This window comes from Chiloscyllium punctatum, chromosome 10, assembly GCF_047496795.1.
Source record: "Chiloscyllium punctatum isolate Juve2018m chromosome 10, sChiPun1.3, whole genome shotgun sequence".
Classification (NCBI taxonomy): domain Eukaryota; kingdom Metazoa; phylum Chordata; class Chondrichthyes; order Orectolobiformes; family Hemiscylliidae; genus Chiloscyllium; species Chiloscyllium punctatum.
In genome coordinates, this window is record NC_092748.1 from 87,882,202 (window position 1) to 87,908,985 (window position 26,784).

The 26,784-nt window shown below is 38.8% G+C and overlaps 1 protein-coding gene across 1 annotated transcript in view; it reads right to left on the reverse strand.

Moving 5' to 3' along the window:
- LOC140482363 (low-density lipoprotein receptor-related protein 1-like) overlaps positions 1–26,784 on the reverse strand; it is a 1,932,271-nt gene that overhangs the window by 940,947 nt on the left and 964,540 nt on the right. Inside the window, exons 12-14 of the mRNA XM_072579726.1 lie at positions 22,874–23,054; positions 3,140–3,359; positions 1,271–1,469 (exon numbers count right to left, since the gene is read on the reverse strand). Coding sequence (XP_072435827.1) covers positions 1,271–1,469; positions 3,140–3,359; positions 22,874–23,054 — 600 coding nt within the window. The remainder of the gene's footprint in view (positions 1–1,270; positions 1,470–3,139; positions 3,360–22,873; positions 23,055–26,784) is intronic.

Genomic DNA, 26,784 nt, shown 5'->3' on the forward strand with positions numbered 1-26,784 from the left:
ACATGTTTGGTGTTACCCTTTTTTTACAAATTGAACTAAGCCCTCAAAAACTCACTTCTTTGGTCTTCAATCCTGCTTTTAGGCACTACACTTGCTTGCTGAAAGATGAAACTTTATCTGTCCTGTTATTTTCCTCCCTGCGAGGGACAGAGAGAGTGAATTTGGTCTACAGCAGCTGTATAAAATTGGCTGTATCAAAATGACAGAGTTTATTCACCACACCCAATCTTCTTGACACAGCAGCTCCAAGAACAGTAGTTCAATCTCTTCCTGCAGGCCTGTTTTCAACTCTCCCTGCCATTTTTACTTGGTTTTAAATTAAATATCTTGACAATACTTTGTCAGCCAATTGAAAATAAGAACTGGCGTGGTAAAATATCAGCTACTATTTTGTTCTGAGCACAGTTTGCATTCTGGCAAGGATCAGATCGACATCCCTCCTCCAATCAGATTCTGCGATTATCTCTAATTTTTGTTCTCTGTAGTAGGTAGGCAGTTTGATCCTCAAAAAAAGCAAGATGTACGTGATAAGCATTCAGACAACAGATAAAAATAAAATTGTTGAAGCAGAACGACATAATGCATACATAAATAAACCTCTACAGAGGAGGAACAGTGAGAATAGTTGTCATAAGCAAAAAGAAACCCATCCGGTGAAACGATTATGAAACAAAGCGTATTTTCAACCTTTATCATTTGCATATATAGTTTGCAGTTAATCATATTTTTAATATAATACAATGGTTTGTCTATAATTGATCTTTTCCCAACTAAAGGAGCAGGATTTAAACATGAACTAGGAAGTTTTATTGATTTCCAGGAAGGGGTTACTCTGTATATTACAGACACACGATAGTGCCATTTTCCATTTGGAATGATTTTTAGAAGCTCATCTGAGTGAGACAAGTCAAAAATGAAAATAAAAGGCACTTGCAGTTTGTGTTTGCACAAAAAATATGTTGCTGTTCATTCATAAATGACTGCTCAGACACTCCTGCAAGGTGCCATATTTTTCACAGTAAACCCCATGAGAGATTTCTTACTGTGTCTTCTGTTATTTTGCATTTTAACAGGATTTTTAAATCATGATGGATTAACGTTTCTTTGATTATTTTGTTCAGCTATCTCCACTAAGCTTCTTGTAACAAGAAATAATTAAAAACTAGATTTACAAAATAACATCTATCTTGTCCTTACATACCTATTAATTTAAGAATTGTCCAATTAAATGAAATAATTAGCTTGTTTTAGCACCATACATGTACAGTACCTTGTAGCTGTTGTTGCTGCTGAGCATCATAGATTCTCAGTCCAAATAATGGCGGCCTTTCTTTTCGAAGCAGTGAAACATTCTTTGATATTAAATCCAATTGAAAAATTGTTCCATTTGTGTATTCAGTCCAGAAAATAAATTTTCCATAATGTGACAATCCAAAGGGGTGATTCACTTCTTTCCCACCATATACTATCTGTAATATGTGTAAAACATAAAAACAAATAACATTAAAAGCGAATAGAACTTGATAGAAAAAAAGAAAACAAATTCAGGGATGCATACATCATTGAGAGTTACAAAAATCAGTGGATAAAGTGTTTTAAGTACATTTTGCAAAATTGATTATTGCTGTGCATAATGTTTTGTCCGAAATATGTACGGTGATATGATAGTATGATATAATTCAGCATTGATTGTAATATTTTCTTCAAAGTATAGGAGATGTCAGAGGTAGGTTCTTTACACAGAGAGTGGTGGGTACGTGGAATGTACTGCCAGCAGTGGTAGTAGAGTCAGATACATTGGGGACATTCAAACGACTCTTGGATAGGCACATGGATGATAGTAAAATGTAGCATACGTAGGTTAATTTGACCTTAGAGTAGGATAGAAGGTCGGCAAAACATCGAGGGCCAAAGGACCTAACTTGTGCTATACTGCTCTATATTCCATGTTCTATGTATGTGACATATTTAGGACAGAAATTAGGCTGCATGACTGTATGTGCAGTGCAGAGAGGGACTGTGAATGAGAGTGCAGTGGTCAGTCTGTGTGCTTGTAATGTTGAACCTGAGGCATCCCTGGTATTTGGCTCAGGGCATTATTTCCATCAGATAAAAAACTGTGGAGAATAAGGGCAGCTCATGAATGAAGTCCCTTTGAAGGTTGGGCCTCATCTACTGTTACAGAAATGTGGGTGCTAGGCAAATGATTTAAGGTGTAGCGGTGGGAGCAATGACTAGTGGCTAGGATAGGTGAAGGCATCAGTGGTGGATGAGGGGCAAACAGTGACTGAGGGTGTGGGAGTAAGGGATAGCTGTGGTTAGCATTTTAAATGGGAAAGTTATTAAAAACACTGCTACTATAGTTCATAAATTATACATTATTGATAGCATCTTACAAAATAGTCCCTTTCAGACCTACATGTCCATCACAAAATTAGACCTGGCTTTCCTGAGTATATACACTGGGAACAGTGCAAGCTAATCTGTTGGCTTGGTTAGCTCAGTTGGCTGGGTGGCTGATTAGTGATACAAAACAGCATGATTTCAACTCCTGCACCTGCTGAGATCAATATTGCACCTCACTTGAAACAAGGTGGACTCTAGATAAACACACCATCAGTGGTCGCGACTTAGTGAGGAAAGTGGACTGTAGTGATTTTCATTTATAGATTGGAGTTAACCCAAGGGAAGGAAATAATGACTGTTTCACTTTATGCTCTGTACACTGTGTTTTTGAGTATTACTGATGCATTTGATGGTACACTTCCAGCTGGTAATGAATTACTGCCCAATATACTCGAGGGTAGATTGGCCTTTTAGCATCCAAGTAAAGGGCACTAAATAGCTAAGCAATGGTGTTTATATTTAACAAGCCTCTTTTCTGTTCATTTGATTTAGTTTGTGCAGAATTCCATGAAACGTAACTGTTGAAAAAGTGCATCATTGAGTTCCTATCACTAAATTAATTTTAGGGGACAGTTTCCACACTGTAAAAATCTAATCTAATCTAATCTAAAAAAGATGGTGGGTTTTTAAAAAAAATTATTCTCTTAATTGTAAAATCATTTTTTTTTAATTTGCATCTTAGTGCCATGAATTGCAGAGTTGTTTTCAATGGCACAAAAGAAAGTGCACTCACCATTCTATCTGTGCCATTTAAAAAAATCCTTTCAATGTGATCATAGTATGCATCACACCAATACAGTATTCCATTGTTATAGTCGAGGGTTAAACCATTTGGCCATAGCATCATTGTTGTCACAAAGAGCTGGCGATTGGAACCATCCATCCAAGCTTTCTCAATTCTTCCTGTCATGTTGTCTATTTCTTCTTCTTCCCAATCTGTCCAGTACATCCATCTGCACATAAAGCAGTAACACACATTATGTTTTTATTGTGAACAATACATTACCGTAATAGTCAATAGTAATAGTCAATTTCATGTAAAAGTTGACCGCCTATTTTTGGCCAAATAATCTGGAATTTTCCATATATCTCATATATAAGTCGACCCTAGTTCTTCACAAATAACAGATCAATGTTTATGAGTCAATGTGCCAGCTGTCACATTCCTTTCCAGCTTTCCAGTCTGCTGGTTGTTGTGTTCCACGCCCGGTCTTCCAGTTTGCTGATTGTTGTGTTCCACCCAGGATTTTCAGAATTATCATAATTTTTTTTTTCTTCATTCATTTAGAGATCAATTGGGCTTCTGCTATTGGTATGGTATGAATTTTGACGAGCATGAATTTCAGCCCATCAAAAGTAGTATCCATGTAATATTCGACTCCATAAAGTTTACCTTAAAAAGTAGTCAAAAATATTTGACGATTACTCAAGTATATACGGTAAGTTACATTTGATAGCGTCTCTATGCTGTGTTCTCTGAAATCTTTGACTAACAGTTCTTTTGCCGTGTTTCCAAAAAGGAATAGAGTTTTGATTATCTACATATGTGATATACAGTCACAGTTATAACTTGCACTGAAATTCTAAATTATACAAGACACAGATGATTTAGTATACTATATTTAAAATAATATACAGAAAGTACACAGGAACATGATAGTCATACTCTAAAGAATATTCTTAAATTTAAAAATAACTAATTACTTTATGACACACATTCAAGTTCATTCTTTCTTTGTTGTCCAAAAAATTGCTGAGGGAAAGTGTAGGTTGTTTAGTCCAATAAACATATGTGTGCATTCACTTTGATTTAACAAATATTTTAGGTTAACGAATGAAACCTTTAGCTATTAATAAGACAAGTTTCATGAAAATTATATTCTTTGACTATTGAAATCTAACAGTCAAAACTACTACAGTTTAATTTTAACAAACACTTCCTGTGAATTTTTGTTGGATCTGTAAATGATATGTTTTCTTTGCAGTTAAATGTTCAATATTTTTGACTGAATTAAAGAACGTATGGTCCCAATAATTATGACAAAGCTGAATGATGATAAAATGTGCTGAAGCATGCTAAGTACAGTCAGCCTGAAATTTTCTTGATGCAGCTGGAATCAGTATCTGCACAATGCTGCCTCTGGCAAGACATTATCGATCTCTCCTTCTATGCATCATATGCGTGAATCAAGTGCTGTCTCCTGAGGGACGGTAATGGGGCTAGCAGAACTGACAGCAATACCCTTACATTTCTTTGAGAACCACTTCCCTGCTGTTGATACCACACAATACATGTACAAACCCGTACATTTATTCAATATGTGTGCTTCAGCGACTGTTTCAAGAGTAAAGATACAGGGCCAGATTTTCCAAGGAGTGGCAGTCACCTATAGATTGTCTCTGCTCCTTCTCTTTTATGCAATGAAAGAGCTTCACACTTCTGACAGGAGGTTCCACTCTAACAGCTCCCTCATTGTCCAGTCAGGGAAAAGCAAACAGTGCCTCTTTTCTCATAGTTGCTGGTTATAGTATTCTGAAACATAAAGGTCCAGAATCACAGACAACCACTTTGACAGCATAGAACATAGAAAAATACAGCACAGTACAGGCCCTTCGGCCCTCGATGTTGCTCCGACCGAAGCCTACCTAACCTACACTAGCCCAATAACCTCCATATGCCTATCCAATGCCCGCTTGAATGACCATAAAGAGGGAGAGTCCACCACCAATACTGGCAGGGCATTCCATGAACTCACAACCCGCTGAGTAAAGAATCTACCCCTAACATCTGTCCTATACCAACCTCCCCTTAATTTAAAGCTGTGTCCCCTAGTAACAGCTGACTCCATACGCGGAAAAAGGTTCTCACTGTCAACCCTATCTAAACTCCTAATCATCTTGTACACCTCTATCAAATCTCCCCTAAACCTTCTTTTCTCCAATGAGAACAGCCCCAAGGGCCTCAGCCTTTCCTCATACGATCTTCCTACCATGCCAGGCAACATCCTGGTAAACCTCTTCTGCACTGTTCCACTGCCTCCACATCCTTCCTATAGTATGGCGACCAGAACTGTACACAATACTCCAGATAAGGCTGCACCAGAGTCTTATACAACTGCAACATGACCTCAGGACTCTGGAACTCAATTCCTCTACCAATAAAGCCCAGTACGCCATATGCCTTCTTCACAGCACTATTTACCTGGATGGCAACTTTCAGAGATCTGTGTACATGGACACCAAGATCCCTCTGCTCATCGACACTACCAAGTAGCCTACCATTAGCCCAGTAATCCATCTTCTTATTACTCCTACCAAAGTGAATGACTTCACACTTAGCTACATTGAACTCCATTTGCCACCTTTCTGCCCAGCTCTGCAACTTATCTATATCCCGCTGTAACCTGCCACATCCTTCTTCACTGTCCACCACTCCACCGACTTTCGTATCATCCGCAAACTTGCTCACCCAGCCGTCAAGCCCCTCCTCCAGGTCATTTATAAAAATGACAAACAGCAATGGTCCCAAAACAGATCCTTGTGGAACACCGCTAGTAACTGCAAAATGCCCAATGGGTATCCAGTTGGATACAAGAGGGCAAATCAAGTCTCAGCAGATATAGAGGAAATATGTCAGCTCTGATGTTGGGGGTATGTTGGCTCCTATGGGGCAGAGAGGGTGTTATGTCTGGCAGTGGTGATTGTGGTGGAGGAGAGGATATCGGGTCCTGGAGCTTGACGTAAATGATTGGGTCTGGTGGAGTGGGACAGTGGTGTCAGGATATTCAGGCTAAAAAGACTGTTGGCTGAACAGTTGTGCCTCATGCAGTACCTGTTCCTTCTTCAGTCATTATTTTTTAAAAAATATACGACCAAGTAATTTCACAGAAATCCACAATAGCAGTACTTGCTAAAGAAAGTCAGCATGGAGAAAGTGAGGACTGCAGATGCTGGAGATCAGAGCTGAAAATGTGTTGCTGGAAAAGCGCAGCAGGTCAGGCAGCATCCAAGGAGCAGGAGAATCGACATTTCGGGCATGAACCCTTCTTCAGGAATGAGGAAAGTGTGTCCAGCAGGCTAAGATAAAAGGTAGGGAGGAGGGACTTGGGGGAGGGGTGGTGGAAGGAGGTCAAGGTGAGGGTGATAGGCCGGAGTGGGGGTGGGGGCAGAGAGGTCAGGAAGAAAATTGCAGGTGAGGAAGGCGGTGCTGATTTAGAGGGTTGGGACTGAGACAAGTTGGGGGAGGGGAAATGAGGAAACTGGAGAAATCTGAGTTCATCCCTTGTGGTTGGAGGGTTCCTAGGCAGAAAATGAGGTGCTCTTCCTCGAGCCGTCGTGTTGCTTTGGTCTGGCAATGGAGGAGTCCAAGGACCTACATGTCCTTGATGGAGTGGGAGGGGGAGTTGAAGTGTTGAGCCACGGGGTGGTTGGGTTGGTTGGTCCGGGTGTCCCAGAGGTGTTCTCTGAAACGTTCCGCAAGTAGGCGGCCTGTCTCCCCAATATAGAGGAGGTCACATCAGGTGCCCCAAGTCAGCATGTCTGGCAGCATCTGTGGAAAGAAAACACTGCCATTTTCTCTTACAGATGCTATCACACTGCTCAGTTTCTTCAGCAATTTCTGTTTCTGTGTGTCTCAGTTAGGGTGATTGAGTCATAGAGGTGTACAGCATGCAAACAGACCCTTCAGTCTGATCTGTCTATGCTGACCAGATTTCCTAAATTAATCTAGTCCCATTTGTAGGCATTTTAACTTTCCTATTCGCATCCCCATTCAGATGGCTTTTAAACTGTTGTAATTGTACCAGCCTCCATCACTTCCTCCAGAGACAAAAAACTCTAGCTATTGGAATCCAAAGTAGACAGGCAGGAGGCTGGATGAACACAGCAATTGAGGCAGCATCGTGACGTCCTGAAGAAGGGTTATACCTGGAACATCAACTTCTCCACCTCCTGATGCTGCCTGCTTACTGTGTTTTTTCAGCCCACCACTTTGTCCCTCATCTCATTCCATACACACACCACCCTCTGCTTGAAAAGATTGCCCTTAAGTCCCTTTAAAGTATGTTCCTTCCCACCTTAAACCTATGTCCTCTAGTTTTGGACTCACCCACCCTTGTCTATTTACCATATCTAAACCCTTCATGATTTTATAAACATCTCTAAGGTTGACCCTCAGCCTTGTCTCCAGTATCCAAAGCTCTTTGTTTCATTTCTTACATAGGAATCAATGTTTTGTTTTTGGTCATTCGCTTTCATTTTTATTTCAACTCTTGCAGCCTTTATTGCTTGGCAAAGAGTTTCTTTTTAAATAAAAAATGAATTTCCTCATGTTGAATCTATGTATGGTCACTATTCATTGATGAGAATTGGAAAGGTTTCTATTTTACTAATGATATCCACATTTCAGCAAAAGTCACTCATCTGAATCTGGGTGTCTCTCATTTACTAAGGCAATTGTGATACCCTCTTTAGTTTCAATATGCCTAACTTGGTAAGTGCCAAGTGTCAAAAGGGTGGATTTCCTGTTTTATTTGGCTTAGTTACAACCTGTAAAAGCTTACTACACCAGTGAGGATGGTTGTGAAGATCTATCATAGATCTTGTCAATGATTTTACTAAACAATTATTATTTATTTTAATTGCTTTATAATTATGCTCTTAATTGAGCAAATATGATGGTAGATTTCTAACATGAAATCAGCAAATCCAAAGTGTCCCAATGATTTCAGCATTGCACACTTTTCACTGTACTTTCTTGAGTACACGTGAGAATAAAGCAAATTCTAATTCCATCAAAAATAAGACCATAAGACATAAGTGCAGAAATTAGGCCATTTGGCCCATTGAGTCTGTTCTTCCATTTAAACATGGCTGATAGGTTTTGCAATCCCATTTTCCTGTTTTCTCCCAGTAACCTTTCATTCCCTTGACAATCAACAATCTATCCATCTCAGTCTAAAATATATGCAATGACCTGACCTCCACAGTCTTCTGTGGCAATTAATTCCACAGCTTTACCACTCTCTAGCTGAAGAACTTTCTACTTATCTTCATTCTAAAAGGTCTTCCCTTTACTCAAAGGTTGTGCCGTTGGGTCCTCATCTCTCGTGCGAATAGAAACATCTTTCCAATGTCCACTTTGTCCAGGTCATTCAGTATTCTGTTTCAATTCAATCCGCCCTCATCGTTCAAAACTCCATCGAGTATAGTCCAGAATCCTCAAACATTCCTCACATGTTAAGCCTTTCATTCCTGGGATCATTCTTGGGAAAGTCCTCTTGACTTGCTCCACGGTTAATACATCTTTCCTTAGCTACGGGACACAAAATTGCCTGTAATACTCTAAATGTGGTCTGACCTGAGCTTTACAAAGCCTCAGAAATACATCCCTGCTTTTATATTCTTGTCCTCTCAAGATGAATAATGACATTGTATTTGCCTTTTTAACTACCAATTCAAACTGCAAGTTTACTTAAGAGAAACCAGGACTAGGACTCACTTTGCATTTCAGATTTCTGAATCTTCTCCCCATTTAGAAAATTCTTCCTACCAAAGTGCATGACGTTATATTTCATCTGCCACTTCTTTGCCCGTTCACTTAACCTGCCTGAATATTTCTGCAGCTTCCCTGCCTCCTCAACATTACCTGCTACTCTACTGATCTTTGTATCATCTGCCAACTTAGCCAGGATACACTCAGTTCCTTCATCCAGATCGTGGTGATCCGAACAGCGACCCTAACAAGTACATTGGAATTACTTCCAAACTCACAATAAGCTGATACAAGTCTACAAAATTTGATCTGCTTCAGGCTGTTGCTCAGTAATAACGGGTCATGATGCTACTCTTTACATATTCTGACTGGCAGAATTTGAGTTTAGTTTTATGTATTCATTTTTTTTTGCATTTTTTTCCCATTCCTAATAGCTTTAAAGAAGTTGCTTACAAGCTGCCATCCCTTAAAGTTTAGTAATTCCCAGAAAAACAAGATACCTTCAAGACAGTTTGATGATACCATGACCATGGTCTCATGTAAAAATTCTCCATCTGACTTTCTGTGCCTTCACTTGGTATTCAACCTGCCAGGCAATCAAGTATTTATGTAATTTAATAGTAATATAACTACTTAAAATTCATTGTGGGATGAAGGCATTGCTGGCATTTATTGTCCATCCCAGAGGGAACTTAAGAGCCAACTGCATTGATGTGGGTCTGGAGTCACATGTGGGATTTGAACCCATGTCACCATAACATTACTTGGGTCTTTGGACAAACAAGGCAGAAGTGGTTACTGCAAATGCTGGAGATTAGAGTCAAGATTAGAGTGGTGCTGGAAAAGCACAGCAGGTCAGGCAGCATCTGAGGAGCAGGAAAATCAATGTATCGATGAAGGGCTTTTGCTTGAAACATCGATTTTCCTGCTCCTCGGATGCTGCCTGACTTGCTTTGCTTTTCTAGCACCACTCTAATCTTGACTCTTTGGAGTAACAGTCCAGTGATCATACCACTCAGCCATCACCTTCCGTCTTGAATGTATAACAGATTATATTTGTAAGTGTGAGAAAATATAGTGTGCAAAGTTAGTTGTTAATAAGTTTCCAGATATCTGACTCAGTAAAAATAACTCCCTGTATTACATATCATATAGGGCAGCATATAGAAAACAATAAAGCACATTAGATAGGAAGAGAATTCCAGAATTTTGATACAATATCAATGAAGGAAAAGCAATATACACAAAATCAGGATGGAATATTGCTTGGAGATGTGCTTGCAGCTAGTGCTCCATATATCTGGTTGACCTTATTGTTCAAGATTTTGTTGATAACATTGTGGTAATGACAGCACCAGTTGTTATCAATTCATTGAGAGTTTTACTGAGACCCTGCTCAAATGATCCTGCTTCAGTATTCACCACTGAGAGGGACCTTGATATTTCTAAGGACAGCATGAAACAGACTCATATGCTAGAACAGGTTGATGTCAGGAAAGAGGATGTTTTAAAAACTTTGAAAAACTTAAGAATAAGTAAAGCCCCCGGGCCAGATGGGATATGACCTCGATTATTAAGGGAAGTGAGCTTTTCCAGTGGTACTCTTTTTGTAGTCTGAAACCAGATTTATATAGGGGAGCATATAGAAAACAATAAAGCACATTAGGTAGGAAGATCATTCTAAAACTTTGCTACAGTGTCAATAACAGAACAGTAACATATTCCAAATCAGGATGAAATATTGCTTGGAGATGTCCTTGCAGCTAGTGCTCTATATATCTGGTTGACCTTATTGTTCAAGATTTTGTTGATGGCCTTGTGGTAATGACAGCACTAGTTTTTATCCATACCTTGACTGAGACCATGCTCAAATGTATTGGATAGAATCTCCAGGGTCATGTATGAAATTCTTCAGAACACTATGTGGATGGAAATCTGTTCACCTTGTTATAAAATCGCTATGACTTAAAAGAAAAGAACAGAAACAAGGCATCATTGAGTTCTGTTCAATTTTCCTGTCACTACACCAGTAGACAATGAGGACGCAAAAATCATCGCAGCAGCAATCTCTTCCCTAAGGTAACCTAGGATATATCCATCTGCCCCAGGCTTCTTACGGGAGAGGGAGAGCAGCCAGACGTAGTGCCAGATGATTGGAGGGTGGCAAATGTTATACCTTTGTTCAAGAAAGGGAATAGAGACAATCCTGGGAATTATAGACCAGTCAGTCTTAAGTCAGTGTTGTGCAAAATATTGGAGAGGATTCTGAGAGAAAAGATTTATGATTACTTGGAAGACCATAGTTGGAAAGGGAGGAGGACCTGAAAAAAGAATATAGGGATTTAGATTGGATGCTAGAAGGCAGAGTAGTAATCTCAGGGTTGCTACCAATACTCTGGGCTAGTGAGGCAAGGAAAAGAGAGCAAGTGCAGGTGAACACATGGCTGCAGGGCTGGTGTAGGAAGGAGGGCTTCAGATATGTGGATCATTGGAATATATTCTGGGGAAGTTAGGACCTGGACAAGGAGGATGTGTTGTATCTGAACTGGAGGGGCATTAATATCCTGGGTGGGAGGCTTGCTCGATCTCTAGTTGAAAGTTTGTTAGTTGAAACAAGATTGGCGGGGGGGGGGGGGGGTGGTAGAGGTGGGGGCGGGGAGGGTGTGGGGGAATCCCTGAGCTACGAATCAGATGATGAAGTAGCTAATGAATGGCCAGATACAGCATGCAGAGAATTTGTGAGGAGGGATAGGCACTTGATAGGGCAAAGGTGCAATCAGTGTGATGGGTTGAAGTGTATTTTAATACAAGAAGTATCAGGAATAAGGGTGATGAACTCAGAGCATGGATCAATACTTCGAACAATAATGTTGTGGACATTACAGAGACTTGGATATCACAGACGCAGGAATGGTTGTTGGATGTTTCAGGGTTTAGATGTTTCAAAAGGTTTAGGGAGGAAGGCAAAAGACGTGGTGGGGACTGGGAGGTGGGGGTTGTGGTGGCATTGATAATCAGTGATAGTATCACAGGGGCAGAAAGGAAAATCAACAAGGAGGGTTTGTCTACAGATTCAGTATGGGTGGAAGTCAGAAACCGGAAAGGAGCAGCCACTTTATTGGGAGTTTCCTACAGGCCCTCCAATAGCAATCGAGACACAGAGAAACAGATTTAGAGGAAGATATTGGAAATGTGTAGAAGTAAAAAGGTTGTTGTCATGGGTGACTGTAATTCCCCAATACTGATTGGAATCTACTTTGTTCAAATAGCTTGGATGAAGCAGTTTTTGTCAGGTGAGTCCAGGAAGGATTTCTGATGCAATATGTAGATAGGCTGACTAGAGGGGAGGCCATATTGGATTTGGTGCTTGACAACGAACCATGCCACGTATCAGATCTCTCAGTGGGGCAGCATTTTGGTGATAGTGATCACAACTATGGGAAAGTATCTAATTGTGGCAGTGGGAATTATAATGCTATTAAGCAGGAACTGGGGTGCCTCGATTGGGAACAGATATTCTCAGGGAAATGCATGACTGAAATGTGGAGGTTGTTTAGGAAGCACCTGCTGATAGTGCTGGACAAGTTTGTCCCACTGAGGTAAGGAAGAGATGGTAGGTTGAAAGAACCTTGGGTGACAAGAGATGTAGAACACCAAGTTAAGAGGAAGAAGGAAGCTTAAGGTTGAGGAGGCAAGGATCAGAGATGGCTTTAGAGGGTTACAAGGTAGCCAGGAAGAAATTGAAGTTTGGACTTAGGAGAGCTAGGAGGGGGTATGAGAATGCTTTAGCAAGTAGGATGAGGGAAAACCCTAAGGTGTTTTACACTAATGTAAGGAACAAGAGGATGGCCAGAGTGAGAGTCGGGCTGATCAAGGATAATGAGGGAACTTGTGCCTGGAGTCGGAGGTAGTAGGGGAGATCCTTAATGAATACTTTGCTTCAGTACTCACTACTGAGAGGGACCTTGACATTTGTGAGGACAGTTTGGAACAGATTAATATGCTAGAACATTAATGTCAGGAAAGAGGATGTGCTGAAAACTTTGAAAAACATAAGGATAGGTAAATCCCCTGGGCCAGACGGGATATACTCTAGGTTACTAAGGGAAGCAAGGGAAGACCTGCTGGAAAAGCGCCACCCTTCTTGTACTCTGAAATCAGTATGCAACCTGTCACATTTACATTAGTGTGTTAAATATCAAGGTAGGAAGGCATTATGAATTGATGCTCAAAAATATTCTATGGAAGTACATTAGTGGACGAAAATGTTCATTTTATGATTTACAATACCTATTTCTGACATTGTCAAAATTAATATTTTTTCTTTATACTAGATCCACAGAAACTTGAGTTTGTTTGTTTTATTTTAATGGAATAAGTGACTGTAAAGACTATGATTGGAAATCTTTCTTTACTGTAATGTTGTTTTGGCTAGAATCAATGAAAAGCAGGTATTGCTCTATCTAATATATACTGACAAGTGGAATTTGATTACTTAGCTGACATACCCATGGGACAACTGGAGAAACTGATTTTATTTAATAACTTTTCTGTTCTGATGAAATGCTGAGAGAAAACTTATTGCTGAATGGTTCCCCAAAATAGCAATGCCAAAAAGAATTATGGCATCTGATTAAAATTAATGAGGACACAAACTTTACCTTCAGATCACTTTTTTATTAGTTCCTAAAACAACTTTGTTTTCTGTCCTGCCACTTTTTTTTCTTAGAAAAGTAAACAATGAATATCTATTTGTTGGTATGCAAAGTCAATTTACAATGGATCGTTTGACTGGAATATAATTCTACAGTCCATATATCAGCCAAATGAAACATGAATCACTTGTACGAAGTGTATGTCATTATTAGTACCCCTGTGGGCCAATAATGCAGCTTTCTCACTTGCAAAAGAGACTCAAAGTTCTTGGGATTCTGTTGATTTTACAACAACTGTTCAATTCAATTTTGCTGTTTTTGTAAGTAGGTGATTAAAAAGCTTTAAAATATTTACAGATTTAAAAAAATAAGTCAAATTTGATTATTCTATTCATGCTTATTAATTATGTAGCTTGTGCAGTAATATTCTTGAAATGAATAGCAACAGATTTTATTCAACACAGAAGACAGTAAGAGAGGACATCTTCCCAGGCTCCAGTTCCATGTGTTTAGATATCACTGCAACATAACTCCTTTTCCGTATTCTCAGTCAATCTATTCAAACTCAAGGTATAAACCTCTTTTGCTCTGCCACTTGATACAACTTGATAGTTCATTTGATGTAAAAGTATGCGTACCTAAAAGTTTAATTCTAAAAACAATGACATGAAAGGATGCAAAATAAAAACATGTAATCAGGTTAAAATACCCAAACCTTAGGCATAGATACATCAAAGAGGAAGATAATCTACACCACTGCTCAGACTCTGCAGTGATGAATAAAGTGAAGAAGATACGGCAAAAATGAACTGAGAAATGCAAGACGAACAAATGAGATTGCAGAATCATTACATCAGCTGATTCTTTTTATCGAAAAATTAAAAGAAAACTGAATGTAGGAGGCAAAAGAAACAATTTCTGTTAAAAAAGCTATGATTTATCAACTTTCTATTTCATTACTAAGAGCTTTAAACCACATCAAATGCATTGCTCTCAAATGGAATGAACAGATGCAGAGATGCATGAGTAAACTTTTATTCGTAGTAACATGGACTAGGGATATATTTTAGACTTACAGGTTCAGTAAACATCACAAAACAAGTCCAAAAACAAAGGAAATAAGATATTATTTCCTTTTGTTTTTGTTAAAATGGGAGATTCTGCTTTAAACCAAGATGACTGTGCAAAGAGATGGTTGCGGTTTTAAAAGATCATGTTTACTAGATCATATTGTAAATTGTATACATGTTTGCAGTCTTCCTGGAACAGCAAAAACAAAGGCAGACACCATGGAGTCCATAGATTCTGAACTAAGTGAAAATTGCTCAACAATACAGAGTGGTACGATGGTTGAGGGCAGGCTCACAGTGCCAGGAACCCAGGGTCGATTCCACCCTCAAGCAACCTGTTGGTATGGAGTTTGCATATTTTCCCTGTGTCTGCATGGGTTTCCTCCAGGTGGTCCAGTTACCTCCTGCAGTGCAACAATGTGCAGATTCGGTGAGTTAGCTACGGGAAGTGCAGAGTTCCAGGGGTGGGGGAGAATGTGGGAGAGGAAAGGGTGTGTCTGGGTGAGATGGTCAGTGTGGACTTGATGGACCGAATGGCCTGCTTTCATTCTGTAGAGATTCTGTGAATATTTTTATTGCCTCCTAACCAGGTAACCATACCTTGTTTGGGGCTAATGTAGCTGCAAACCTCCCAGCTTGGAAAGACCAAATACTAAAAATCTCTCTGCATTTCTCTGTACAGTGTGGAGGTACCAGGAAGTCTCCAGTAAGAGTAACTGTCTTATACTCACCTTCCATTGAAAATGTCCCTGTTGAAGATGGAATAAAATAGACGGAGACCCAGGAATAAATGGGTAACATTTAAAGTATCAATGATGTGGGGACACAATGGCCAAAGTGGTATTATTGTCAGACCATTAACCCAGAAACTCAGTGCATATTCCAGGAACCTGGATTCAAATCCCTCCTTAGCAGATGGTGAATTTTGAATTAAATGAAAATCTGGAATGAAGGGTCTAATGATGACCATGAAATCATTGTCAATTGTCATAAAAGCCCATCTGGTTCCCTAGTCTCCTTTAGGGAAGGAGATCTGCCATCCTTAACTGGTGTAGTCTATGAGTGACTCCAGGCCCACGGCAGTTTACATATAATTACCCTCTAGGCAATTAGGGATGCGCAATAAGTGCTGGCTTAGCCAGAGATGCCCATCACTGTGCTAGCAAGCTCAACAATACACGTCTAAAGGAATTGAAGGAAACTAAAATAAAGAATTTATCACCACCAAGTCCCCAGGTCCTGATGGACTTCATCCTAGCATCTTAAATAAATGTTATTAATCAGGCAGTGGATGTGTTGTGAATTTTGAAATATTTTTGGATTCTGGAAAATTTCTAATAGCTAGTAACAAATGTCATCCCTCCCTTCAAAAGGGGAGGGAATGCAGAGGGAAGAAACCTATAGGCCAATAACTCTATTGTGGGGAGGATGCTGGAATCAATCAGTGTTATAGTTGGTGAAAACGTGTGACCATGCTGCTCCTTTAGCAAAGTTATATTGTCCTTTTTGTTTCCCAAGAGGGGTTGAAAAAAGGAAGAGGTTCTGATTTGTCTGGAATAAGGGACTTTGCTAATGGCTAACAAATGCTGCTTGAGGTAACCATCAGGGAAAAGGCTTTTCATTTAAAAAAAATTAAACACTTGTACAATGAAGGAGGAGTGGCCAGTTCTCCCAGTTCCAGGTTTTTGTTTTCCTGGTTTGGTTTCAGCAAGCAGTCTGGTCAAAGAAAGCTGCTGGGAAAGAAAAACTTCCCTGCTTCAATGCATGTTTCTGTCTGACTCTCTCGCTCTCTAGCATCTCTCCTGTAAGAACCTGCATTTGAATTTACCAGGTTTGTCAAGGGGTGTTGCAGGAAATTGGAACAAGTCCTTTGTTAAGTTGTAGGACTATCCTGTCAGTCAGGTTTTCAAATAAGTGTTATTCTAAATTCTGTTTTCTTTTGCTTGTGTTTCATTCAGTGGTGTGGAATTTTTTTTTGACTTGAAACCAAGTAGTTTTACCAGCTGCATCACTCCTAGAATATCCAACTTATATCTGCCTAAAACAACTAAGAAAGTTATAGTCTGGGCTACCTTCTTGAAATATTTTGAGGAGGTCTGGCCTGGTCCATAACAAACTTAAGGTAATTAGAAAGACTCAGCCTGACTCACATGGGAAAGCATGCTTCTGAAGCAGTAAAATGTGATATGGATAAAAAGGCATCGTTCAGTTTTCCTTTGGCTAATACAATTTTCACACGAGTTTCTCAAATGAAACAAAGAATGCATCCATGGGCCTGTACAGACTTAAACATTACCTCACCTGACTCTAGATTATAATTAATATATTTTCTGTCATAGTATGCATTATCGTTTCATGTCCCCATCTTATTTTAAAATTGCCACATTCTAAGTTTGATCATGCTCTACCTCCTTCTTTATTATTTTTCAACTAAAAATCTAGATTTCTTGTTTTGTTTTCCGTTTTCATCCTCCTCCTTTTCTCCTCATGCTCAAATTACTACAATAGTTCAATATGAACTGACTCCTATTTCTTACTATTTTCAATAGTCATTGTTGTACAATTCTTTCAAATATTTATGCTGCCTTAGCCCTGCCTGTTTGGCAATTCCACTTCTAATTTACTTGCCAATTCAATCAACTGACTTTTATGACCTTTGTAAGTTCATCAGGGTCATCCGTTTCACTTGCAGCAATGCTTTAGCTATCTTTAATGTCACCTTATTTTTGACTCTACCAAACCTGGAGTTTCCTTCTTTTCCTTTCTTACCTACTAACTCCAGGCCTGATATGATATATACATCTAATCTGGACAAGCCCCCAAACTTTGTCACAACTCACTGGGCTACTTTCAGAAAACAAAACTCTAATATTCTCAGAGCTATCACAAATGTGAAAACAATTTTGCCAAATGATCAAAAGTCCCCAAATTACCTAATACTCTGAGTATTCTGAAATACCTCCCTTAAATGTCTGCCATTGCTTCTCTATTGTTCTACCCCCCCAGTTCAGTACCCAGTTCACTTCAGTTATCTCAGCTTTCATGCGCACTTATTTGCTCTTAAATAAGTTTAAAGTACTTGTCCTCGACTGGATCTTCTCTTTTTCAAAATGCATGCAAAATCCAATCATATTGCGGTTATCATTGACTAGGTGTGCTTCACTTGTGTTCCTTAAATGAACTTGGATCATGACACAAGACTGAGTTTAGCATATATACTTTGTGACAGATTCTAGAATGGGCTTCTCTAAGAAACTGTGTGGACAGCAATCAATGAACATCTCGTCCAGGCTATTATTGCCAATTGTATTTTTCCAGCCTATGCGTGTATATGCCAGAATGGGCTGCATGTCAGGCTGAATGAGTGATCAAGTGAGGTTGGTTTGGTGGCCTGGGGAGGGAAGAGAGGATGGGGGAATGGAGGCAGAGACAGTTGTTTAGTTTTTGGTACTTTAGGAGTTGTCAGGGAAGGGAAGATGATGAATTGGGGTTTAGAGATGTGTGGATCTAATGATAATAGGAGAGGGGGATCCAGTGGGGTGGGGTTTGTATCAGGACAGGTAGTGCTTGGTTTCATTGAGGGGTTGAGGGGCAGGTCTCAGTGCTGAGTCATGGATGAAGTTTAATAGTTACTCAGGAGTTAGAGTGAGTTTTTGAGCCTCTAAACTTTCCTGTGTAACTATAAAGCCTAGGTGAGTCATAGCCCTTTAAAATTCTCCCACATTAAGAAGCTTTCTTGAAGAATACCAGTTGCAGGAGAATTGCCTATCTGAATTTCCAATTTCCTGTATAATTCCATCAAAATTAAGTGTGTCAGGATCTTCATATGGTCTAGATATATAACTCAAGTCAACACTCAATCGAGCGCATATCAAACCAACACGTTGAAATCCTTCAATATCACTCTGATCATAATTTGAATCACTTAACCTATGCGTCCTACAGTCTGGTTAAGTAACATTATCATGCAAATCTTATTTGCCTTCATCAATGTTATCTGTAGCACCAGTAACATTAGCATCATCATTTCACAACTAGTTTTCCTTAGTATTGTTAATGGCCTTTGATATTCCATGATTTAGAAACTAATTTTCTAAAGAATGGATTCAAATTCATTTCCTGTGTTTTTGACCCATCAAACAATCGGTTTAATTTTATCTCTTGAAATCAAGACAACTGGGAATATGTGAAACCAGGTGTCATGACCATAGGTTACACAACATTAAAATGCAAACCTCTCATTCAACAGTTATTAAAATTGGCCACTAAGTTTAAAAATCTAATTAAAGGTCAGTTGGAACAAATCAACAATAATAAGTCTCCCATGCCAGAGTATGGTGGCTGAACAGACAGTGTAGTTGTTGTGAGTTACTTTTTTATCAGTGTTGCAAAGGATATAAAGGCTGCAAGTGGCACATTGGCTGAATTTAGCAGAACAGTGTTTGAAGATTTTTTTTGCATTGCTAATTTATCTTTTCTTTGTTTTTCAAGCTGCATTAGGCATTTCCTTTGGGAGGTAAGCAAAATGCTGCAAATAAAATTAGGCACTACAGAACTTGTGCTAGAAATCACTGTCCCCTCCATTACATTAGGGACTGCTCCCCCAGTGAGGAAGAGTGAAGGAGAAAGAGGAGTGTAAGTGGTGAAGGACAATTTTTTCTCGTGGTACAGAACTTGTTCAACCAGCTATTGAGCTAGGGCCTGCAAAGGGGAGACTGGCAAAAAAAAACAGATGCCATTCAAAACTAGGAGAATGCACTTTCCTTCAAACATAGTGTATTTACCAAGGGCTACGTGCATAATCATGTCAGCAGTGTCTGAGGAGACTCTGTATCTCCAGAGACACCTTCATATCAATTTGTGACATGCTAGCTAGGGTGTGGCATCAAGTTATGTCAATAGATGCTGAATTTTTTTCATCATAATGTTCTTCCAGGCATCAACTTAAGGCTTGCATGAGATATTGTATCCAACAATGCAGCACTGTATCAAGATGTTCACAGATGATCCATGAGTTTATCCTATTTAGTAAGGAGAACACCAATTAGACTGAAAGAGTCAGAGGTTTTGGGGATGTTGCCATATTTCCAAAGATCCAAGACCACACCCGTGGACATTCAAATATCTCCCATACAATCAGGAACATTTGTAAACAGGAAAGGATATGAACAATAAGAGAAGTGCAGGAGAAACTCAGCATCTATAGAAAGAAAGCAGTCCAGACAACATTTCGAGTCCAGTGACCCTTCATCAAACCTCCACAATTGGAAAGGCACCCAAAAGCCCAGCAGCATAATTAATGAGATGAAGACTGGATGATTGCATTGGAAAAGTGGCTTGAGTCATGTCAGACCGTGCATCATGAATCTCACTCAAGAGAACACTTTGACTGAAAACAGGAAAATTCTGCCCTGGGTGATTTTGTTTTTGGTATCAATATTTATGAAAGAAAGCCTGCAATCAACATAGCAACTGAGATTTCGGTCAGTCTCAGAGTAAGTCTGCAAGACTTTGATAACATCCCAAGGCTGCAATCAAAACAAAACAGTGTTGCTCTGCAGAGTTCAGGTCACATCAGAGAATTGTGGAGAAAATGAAATTTTAATATGGAATCCATTATTCAAAGAGTTAGGGACAAGTCATGGGTGCCATTCAGTTAATATATGACACTGGGCTTTCCACTTCACTCATGAGACAATTGGTTTTGTTTTGATGTTCCAGCTTTATCCTTTCCCCACCTTTCACAGGCAAAAAAGAAAAAAAAAAACAATCCTGACATATTGCAGATCGGTATTTGTTTCTTGGCGTGGAAATAAACTGACAAAAACAGTGATAAACCTGCCCTGAGGCTAGATTTATGCCTGTCATGGCATTTGCACTTCATACAAAGAAAATTTGGGTGATGATTTTCAAGAATTCCGACCCTTTCAGGCAACCTGCCAAGTCCAATATTTTTACTGACAGCATAGGAAGAGCTGCAAAATTACAAGACTGCGACAAATACTTTACTTGTCACTAAGATTCGATAAAATTACCTTTACTGATACTTCCAGTAGCGTCAAGAGGAATAGTTGTGAGCAAGTAACTTTGAAAACATAAAATACTTAGCCACAAATTAAACCTCAAAACAGCCACTTTATGTGATAGTGTTCACTGCTTTTTTGAAGAAAATCATTTGGAAATAGTACCTTTCAGGAAAACAGTTAATTTTAATAAATATGGTAAAATATAGAGTAATGTAGATGCACAGCACAGAAAGAGACCTTTTGGTCCAACTTGTCCATGCTGACCAGATATTCGAGATAAATCCAGTCCCATTTGGCAGCATTTGGGTCATATTCCTATATTCCCTTCCTTTTTCATAAACCCATCCAGATACCTTTTACATTGTACCAGCCTCCACCACTAACTCTGGCAGCTCATTCCATACATGCACCACCCTCTGCATGAAAAAGTTGCCCTCCAGTCCCTTTTGAATCTTCCCTCTTTCACCTTAAATCTATGCCTTCTAGGTTTTGCCTCCCCACCCTGGCGAAAAGACCTTGTCTATTTACCATGTCCATGCCCCATGACCACCAAAACTTGCCAATGCCAACTGTATAATGGCATGGGCAGGGAAATATCAGGGTTAATAGAGTTTTTAACAAGCTTAATTTACCCTTACTTATTTATATATATATGGTGGGCTGGCTTCCAATATCAGCATTGTCCATCCTATTTAATAACAAGAGAGTTGTTGGGGAAGTGGGAGCTAGGTAATCTATTTTACATTCCCACCTGTTGGAAACACACCTGGCAGGGGCATGTAATATCCACATTAAAGGTTTGTGGCAACACACATAATTATCAAATGAGATCAAAATACAGTTGAGCACTCATATTGAAAATCGTCACAAAGATTAGTCACTTGCATTAAATAGAAGCAAGTGCCTCCAAATTCCTTCAGAAGAAAGCATTATAACAACTTACTTCAGAAATAAAATTATCAATATTTTCTTTTTGTTTGAAGTATTAAGTTCAATGTTGTCTACCCTACTCTATTGAATAAATATTGCTTTGAACAAAAGTCAAATATAAATTTCTGTGCAGACAAAAATCTAAAATTGCTGGAAAAACCTCAACAGGTCTGGCATCTGCGGAGAGATATCAGAATTAACATTTCAGGTGAAGTGACCCTTTATCAGAACAATAAATTTCTGTGGCACCAATTCAAGCATGTAGCTCATCTAACCATGAGTAAGCACATTCAGGGGAGGAGTTGGGAAATTGGACATTCAACTATTATTTAAAAATGTGTGAAAGCAGCATAAAAATTGTGGCTGAAGCTGCCTAAAGTCATCTATCAGGCTGTTTGAATGTGCTCATAAGGGGCTTAATGTTTGTTTGAGAGTCAAATCAGAGACTCATGTATGCTCAACATAGGTAACCTGAGATTACCAGGTCCACACACAGTCTAACCTGTAACCCTGAAAGAGTTTACCACCAAAACTGCAACGATATTTTATAAAAATACTTACAATAATATGAACAGTTCCTTCCGGCTCAACACTAAAACCTTGGATAATTCTGGCTGCAGCATGCCCCCTCGTGATAGTCTACACCCTCCTTCCAGACATACTTTAGAGCCTTTACTATAATTTCAGCTGGCCAATCTTGCAGGGATTGCGCCACCAACATTATCACACACACCCTTCTTCTGCCACTGTGACTGTTCTCTGTAGGTTTCTACCAATTCTTTTTTTTAAATTGAGTCAGGCTAAACAATTTATCTTTTTCCTTCACCTGGAACATGCACTGCACCCAAATTGGGCCTCGCTTCATGGGTGATCCAATTTCTAGGGTAATAAGTCAGTCCAGCTGATATCCCACTGCCTCCAGTGTGTAATTTCTGCTTCTACTCGTGCAGCTGAACTGGAACTGCTTTTTAAAACCTCCATTCCATAATATTTTGTGCCCATAAAAAGAGCTGTTTAAGGAAACAAAAGATTTTATGGGTAATGCTACATTAGACTTTAAAAATTTTAATTGCTCATTTGCAGATTTACTGTGAAGTTACTAGAGGTCTCTGATGCGAACAAAGTCCTTTTATTAAGCAATAACAATGTACAACCTGTATTAATGTACCCCATACTCCCATGGGATCATACATTATTTCTCTAGGTAAAAAGAAATATTGTGAGTCCTGCACAAGGCTTACTAATTCTAACATCAGATGAAGTTTCCTGAAGCTGGTTAAAAATAGCACTCACCCATGCATAGGATCCAGAACGATGGCTCTTGGATGTGACATCTCACCTTCTACCAAAGTCTTCCTGGTCTGAGAAGCCTTCTCCAGTCTTGCTACGCTTATCGACTTCTTATAACTATCATCTGTCCAATACAAGTTATTCCCAATCCAGTCCACAGCGATGCCTTCAACATTATCCACACCTGGAAATTAAAATTGAAAATGATGACAACCTTTGAGAGATAAAATGGCATTAGGTTGACATGGCAGGGTGAGTCTGTCATGCATCTCACCCTATGACCACCTCTTGAACCATTTTAAAATGAGGGGTACAGGTCCTGTGCACAAATTAGCTTCGGTGATGCTCTTATCAAAGAGTTGTTATCTCTCTGCAGTTCAAAGGTGATAATATGCACCAAGTTGGCACATGACATAGATTAAAAAAAATATACTTAGTACTGTTGGATCAGAAAAGATTAATTAGCTTCCTTTTAACATAATGGCGATGGTCTCAGGGATTGCAATTCTGGACATCTAGTTTTTGCTACTGTCTAATGGACAAAAAACTAAAAGACATTGATCAAAAATAATTGGTTTGCAATGCAGAGTGATGCCAACACCCCTGGTTCAATTCATGCACTGGCTGAGGTTACCATGAATAACTCTCCTTCTCAACCTCTCCCCTCACATGAGGTGTGGTAACCCTCAGGTTAAACTACCACCAGTCATCTCTCTCTAACGAGAGAGCAGCCCCTTGGTCTGGTAAGTCTATGGCATCTTTATTTAACCATTTATATGAAAATAGAATGAAAAATGCTGAAAACAAAATTTTGGTGACATTAAATATTTTTGAAACAAGCATCTTGAAGTCATATGTCCGAGCAAATCCTTCTCTCACTCTAGTGATTTAGATCCTCTACTTTTCTCTATGTTCACAGAAATTCTAATTGTTTCACAAATGCATTTTTCTTAATGCCTTCTTCGGTTACAGATGTCATTAACAAGACCAAAATTTAAGAAGGTGATGATTATTGTATAAGAAAGTTACAGCATGAAGGGGTTTAATGACATCATGAGATAGGCCCCAGACATCAGGATATGAAGCAATGTACCTGGGAGGAGTTAATCAGTTGTAAGCTATGTGTTCAGTATGCTGTACCAATATTGTATAGTTGCCCCTGAATTGTGCATGTAAACCTACTCTTATGTAGAGCCTGCTATCTCACAACAGATCTTGCATCTTGGAGTAAATGCAACCAGTTGTTTTTTAAAATTTATAAGTATTTATTCATTTTCAAGATTGAGCCTATCTTCTACCATCCTTCACTAGGCATCAATATTGTAGAAAAATATCCATTTGAAGATGGGTAGCAATGAATCTACAGATTACATCCCAGATCATTCAGTAGAAGCCAATCATATATAAGAGCAGCGAGTCCCACAGTGCACTACAGTATGTTTTTCCTGCATTTTAACTCAATAGTATCGCAGGAAAATTAGCAGCATGCTGGTTATCTAAGTTAAGATAGTGTGCAATTTGAAGGACTTGCATCTGCTATTGTACTTCTTGGTAGAATAGCTTAAGGGCTTGCAAAGTACTGTTCAAGAAGCCTTAGTGAGTACCAATAATGTATCCTCTAAATATTACATGTTGCAGCTGTAGTTTGCCAGTGGTGGATAGGTTGTTGATCAAAGGCACTATTTTGTCCAAGATTACATTATACCACTTGAGCATTTTTACAGTTGCACCGATGCAAGAAATTTGGAAGCATTCCATAAAAATCCAGACTTAAACATTGTAAGTGGTGGTGACGCCTTACGAAGTTGTGAACCACCCATTCCACTCTTTGACATGCATTTAATTGACTGGCCCAGTTAAGCTTCTGGCTAATGATGACTCCTTGAATATTGATAATCTGGCATCATTGATTGTCATGATACTAAATGTCAAATTATGTTTTTTTTTGTTGGAGGAGTCATTGCCTAACAATTTTGTGGCATAGTTACATGCCATTCATAAATCCAGATTTCAGTGTTATCTGGTTCTTGTGTACAGGCATGGAATGCTCCACTTTCTGAATAATTACACATGGAACATTCTGAATACTGAGTTTGAAGTGGAAAGGTATTCCTTCCTCCCACACCTACATCATCACATCACTTTTTATTCCCAAAAAGGTTTCTGATAAATTCTTGCAGTATCTCGTAGCCACTTTATGCAGCCAGACAGTGATAACATAACAGTCTTAATCAATTCTAATAGCTTGTATTTGAACTGTTTCTGAAATTTGATCCATTTTCCCCTGTCTGTGAACAGCCAATCTTTTGATGGAGGAAATGTCAATGAAGCAGCAGCTGAAGATGATTTGTTCTAAGTTGCTTTCTTTAAGAACTCCCACTATGATGGCTTTGGGCTGAAACCATAGTGATCTTCCTTTTTGCTGAGTATAACTCAAGAAAACCATTAGACTCATTTTCCAATTCCCATTGACTACAGTTACTAAGGCTCCTTGAAGTCACATACAGACAAAGGTTACCTTCTTGTCAAGGTGGTCACTCTCACTTAACCTCTGAAATTCAGGCAATATTTAGATCAAGGTTGTAGTGAGATTGGGAGTCTAAATCAAATATTTGTGAACAGACTTTTCAATTTTGCAATTGATAACATTATTCATGGCTACTTCTATTACATTGCGGATGATCTGGAGTAAGCAAGCTGATAAGATACGACTTATCATGTTGAATATGTCCTGGTGTTTTGCAGTCAAGACATATTAGGCAATATTTCATGTTATCACTTCAATATCAACATTATAGCATTACTGAAACAGCTAACTTATTTGCAAGATCTTTTTTGCAAAATTCCTCTGAGATTCTTTCTCTCTGTCTAAAAAAGGTTATTGACTGTAACTTGATGACTGTTGAAATGTAATTAACGTTCATTTGTAAGCTGCTCAAAATCCTAATCCACTAGATCTTACTTTGCCTCTTTCTGTGAGCAATTAAATTAAACAACCAGGAGGTTCAATCTTCAGGGAATACCTATTTGTCAGAATGGACAATAGTTATCTACTAAGGTCTCTCCAGTTTATCACTCAGCTTGTCACAGTTCTTTTTAATCATTACCTTTCAGCTTGGCTAGAAGTCTCTGGTTATAGAAAGAGTGAATGTTCTTTCACAGTTAAGATATATATCAAGGCACATGGTACCAATTTTATTGTCAGATCTGTTGCATACTTCCAAAATGCGAATAAGTTTGTTAGGCATTATGTAGCTTTCATAAATCTCATTAAATGCATTTAAATTTGTGCCTAAACAATTTCACTCCACTATATATCCCACTATTAATGTCACAGTGGAAAGAATATTGGCCTGAAATTACACTTTGGAATTGTAACAGATGGATCATTACCACATTTCATGAAAATTCCCCTCGCTGATATTTCAAGGAGATAAATGGTTTAATACCACCACTAAAATCGTACAGACAAGAATTCCAAATGAACATGTTAGGTATTTGTATCTTAATGCACTGTTAGGGGCAAGCTTACAATTTTCTTTGTCTTTTTTTAGCATCTTAAGTTTTTTTTTCCTAATATTCTGGTATAATCCCAGTGTTTAAAGAACCATAAATTATTTCTATAATAACAGCATGCATTATTTTCACCTTAATTTTCTTAAGTACGCATGGATGCATTAAATGTGTCCCTTCCTAAAGATTTAAGCAGTCTATTTTTATTGCCTTTACTTACTCAGTGAGACTAATGTACAAATTCCTTTACTATTATTTTCTAGAGAGAGATACATTAATGTTTCCATCATACTGTTTCACTCATGTGCTAATTTGTTCTCATAGCTAAGTGACTTTTATTTTGTACTGAACATCAACAATATCGAGACACAAGCCCAATATTATTTCTAAATTACAACTTT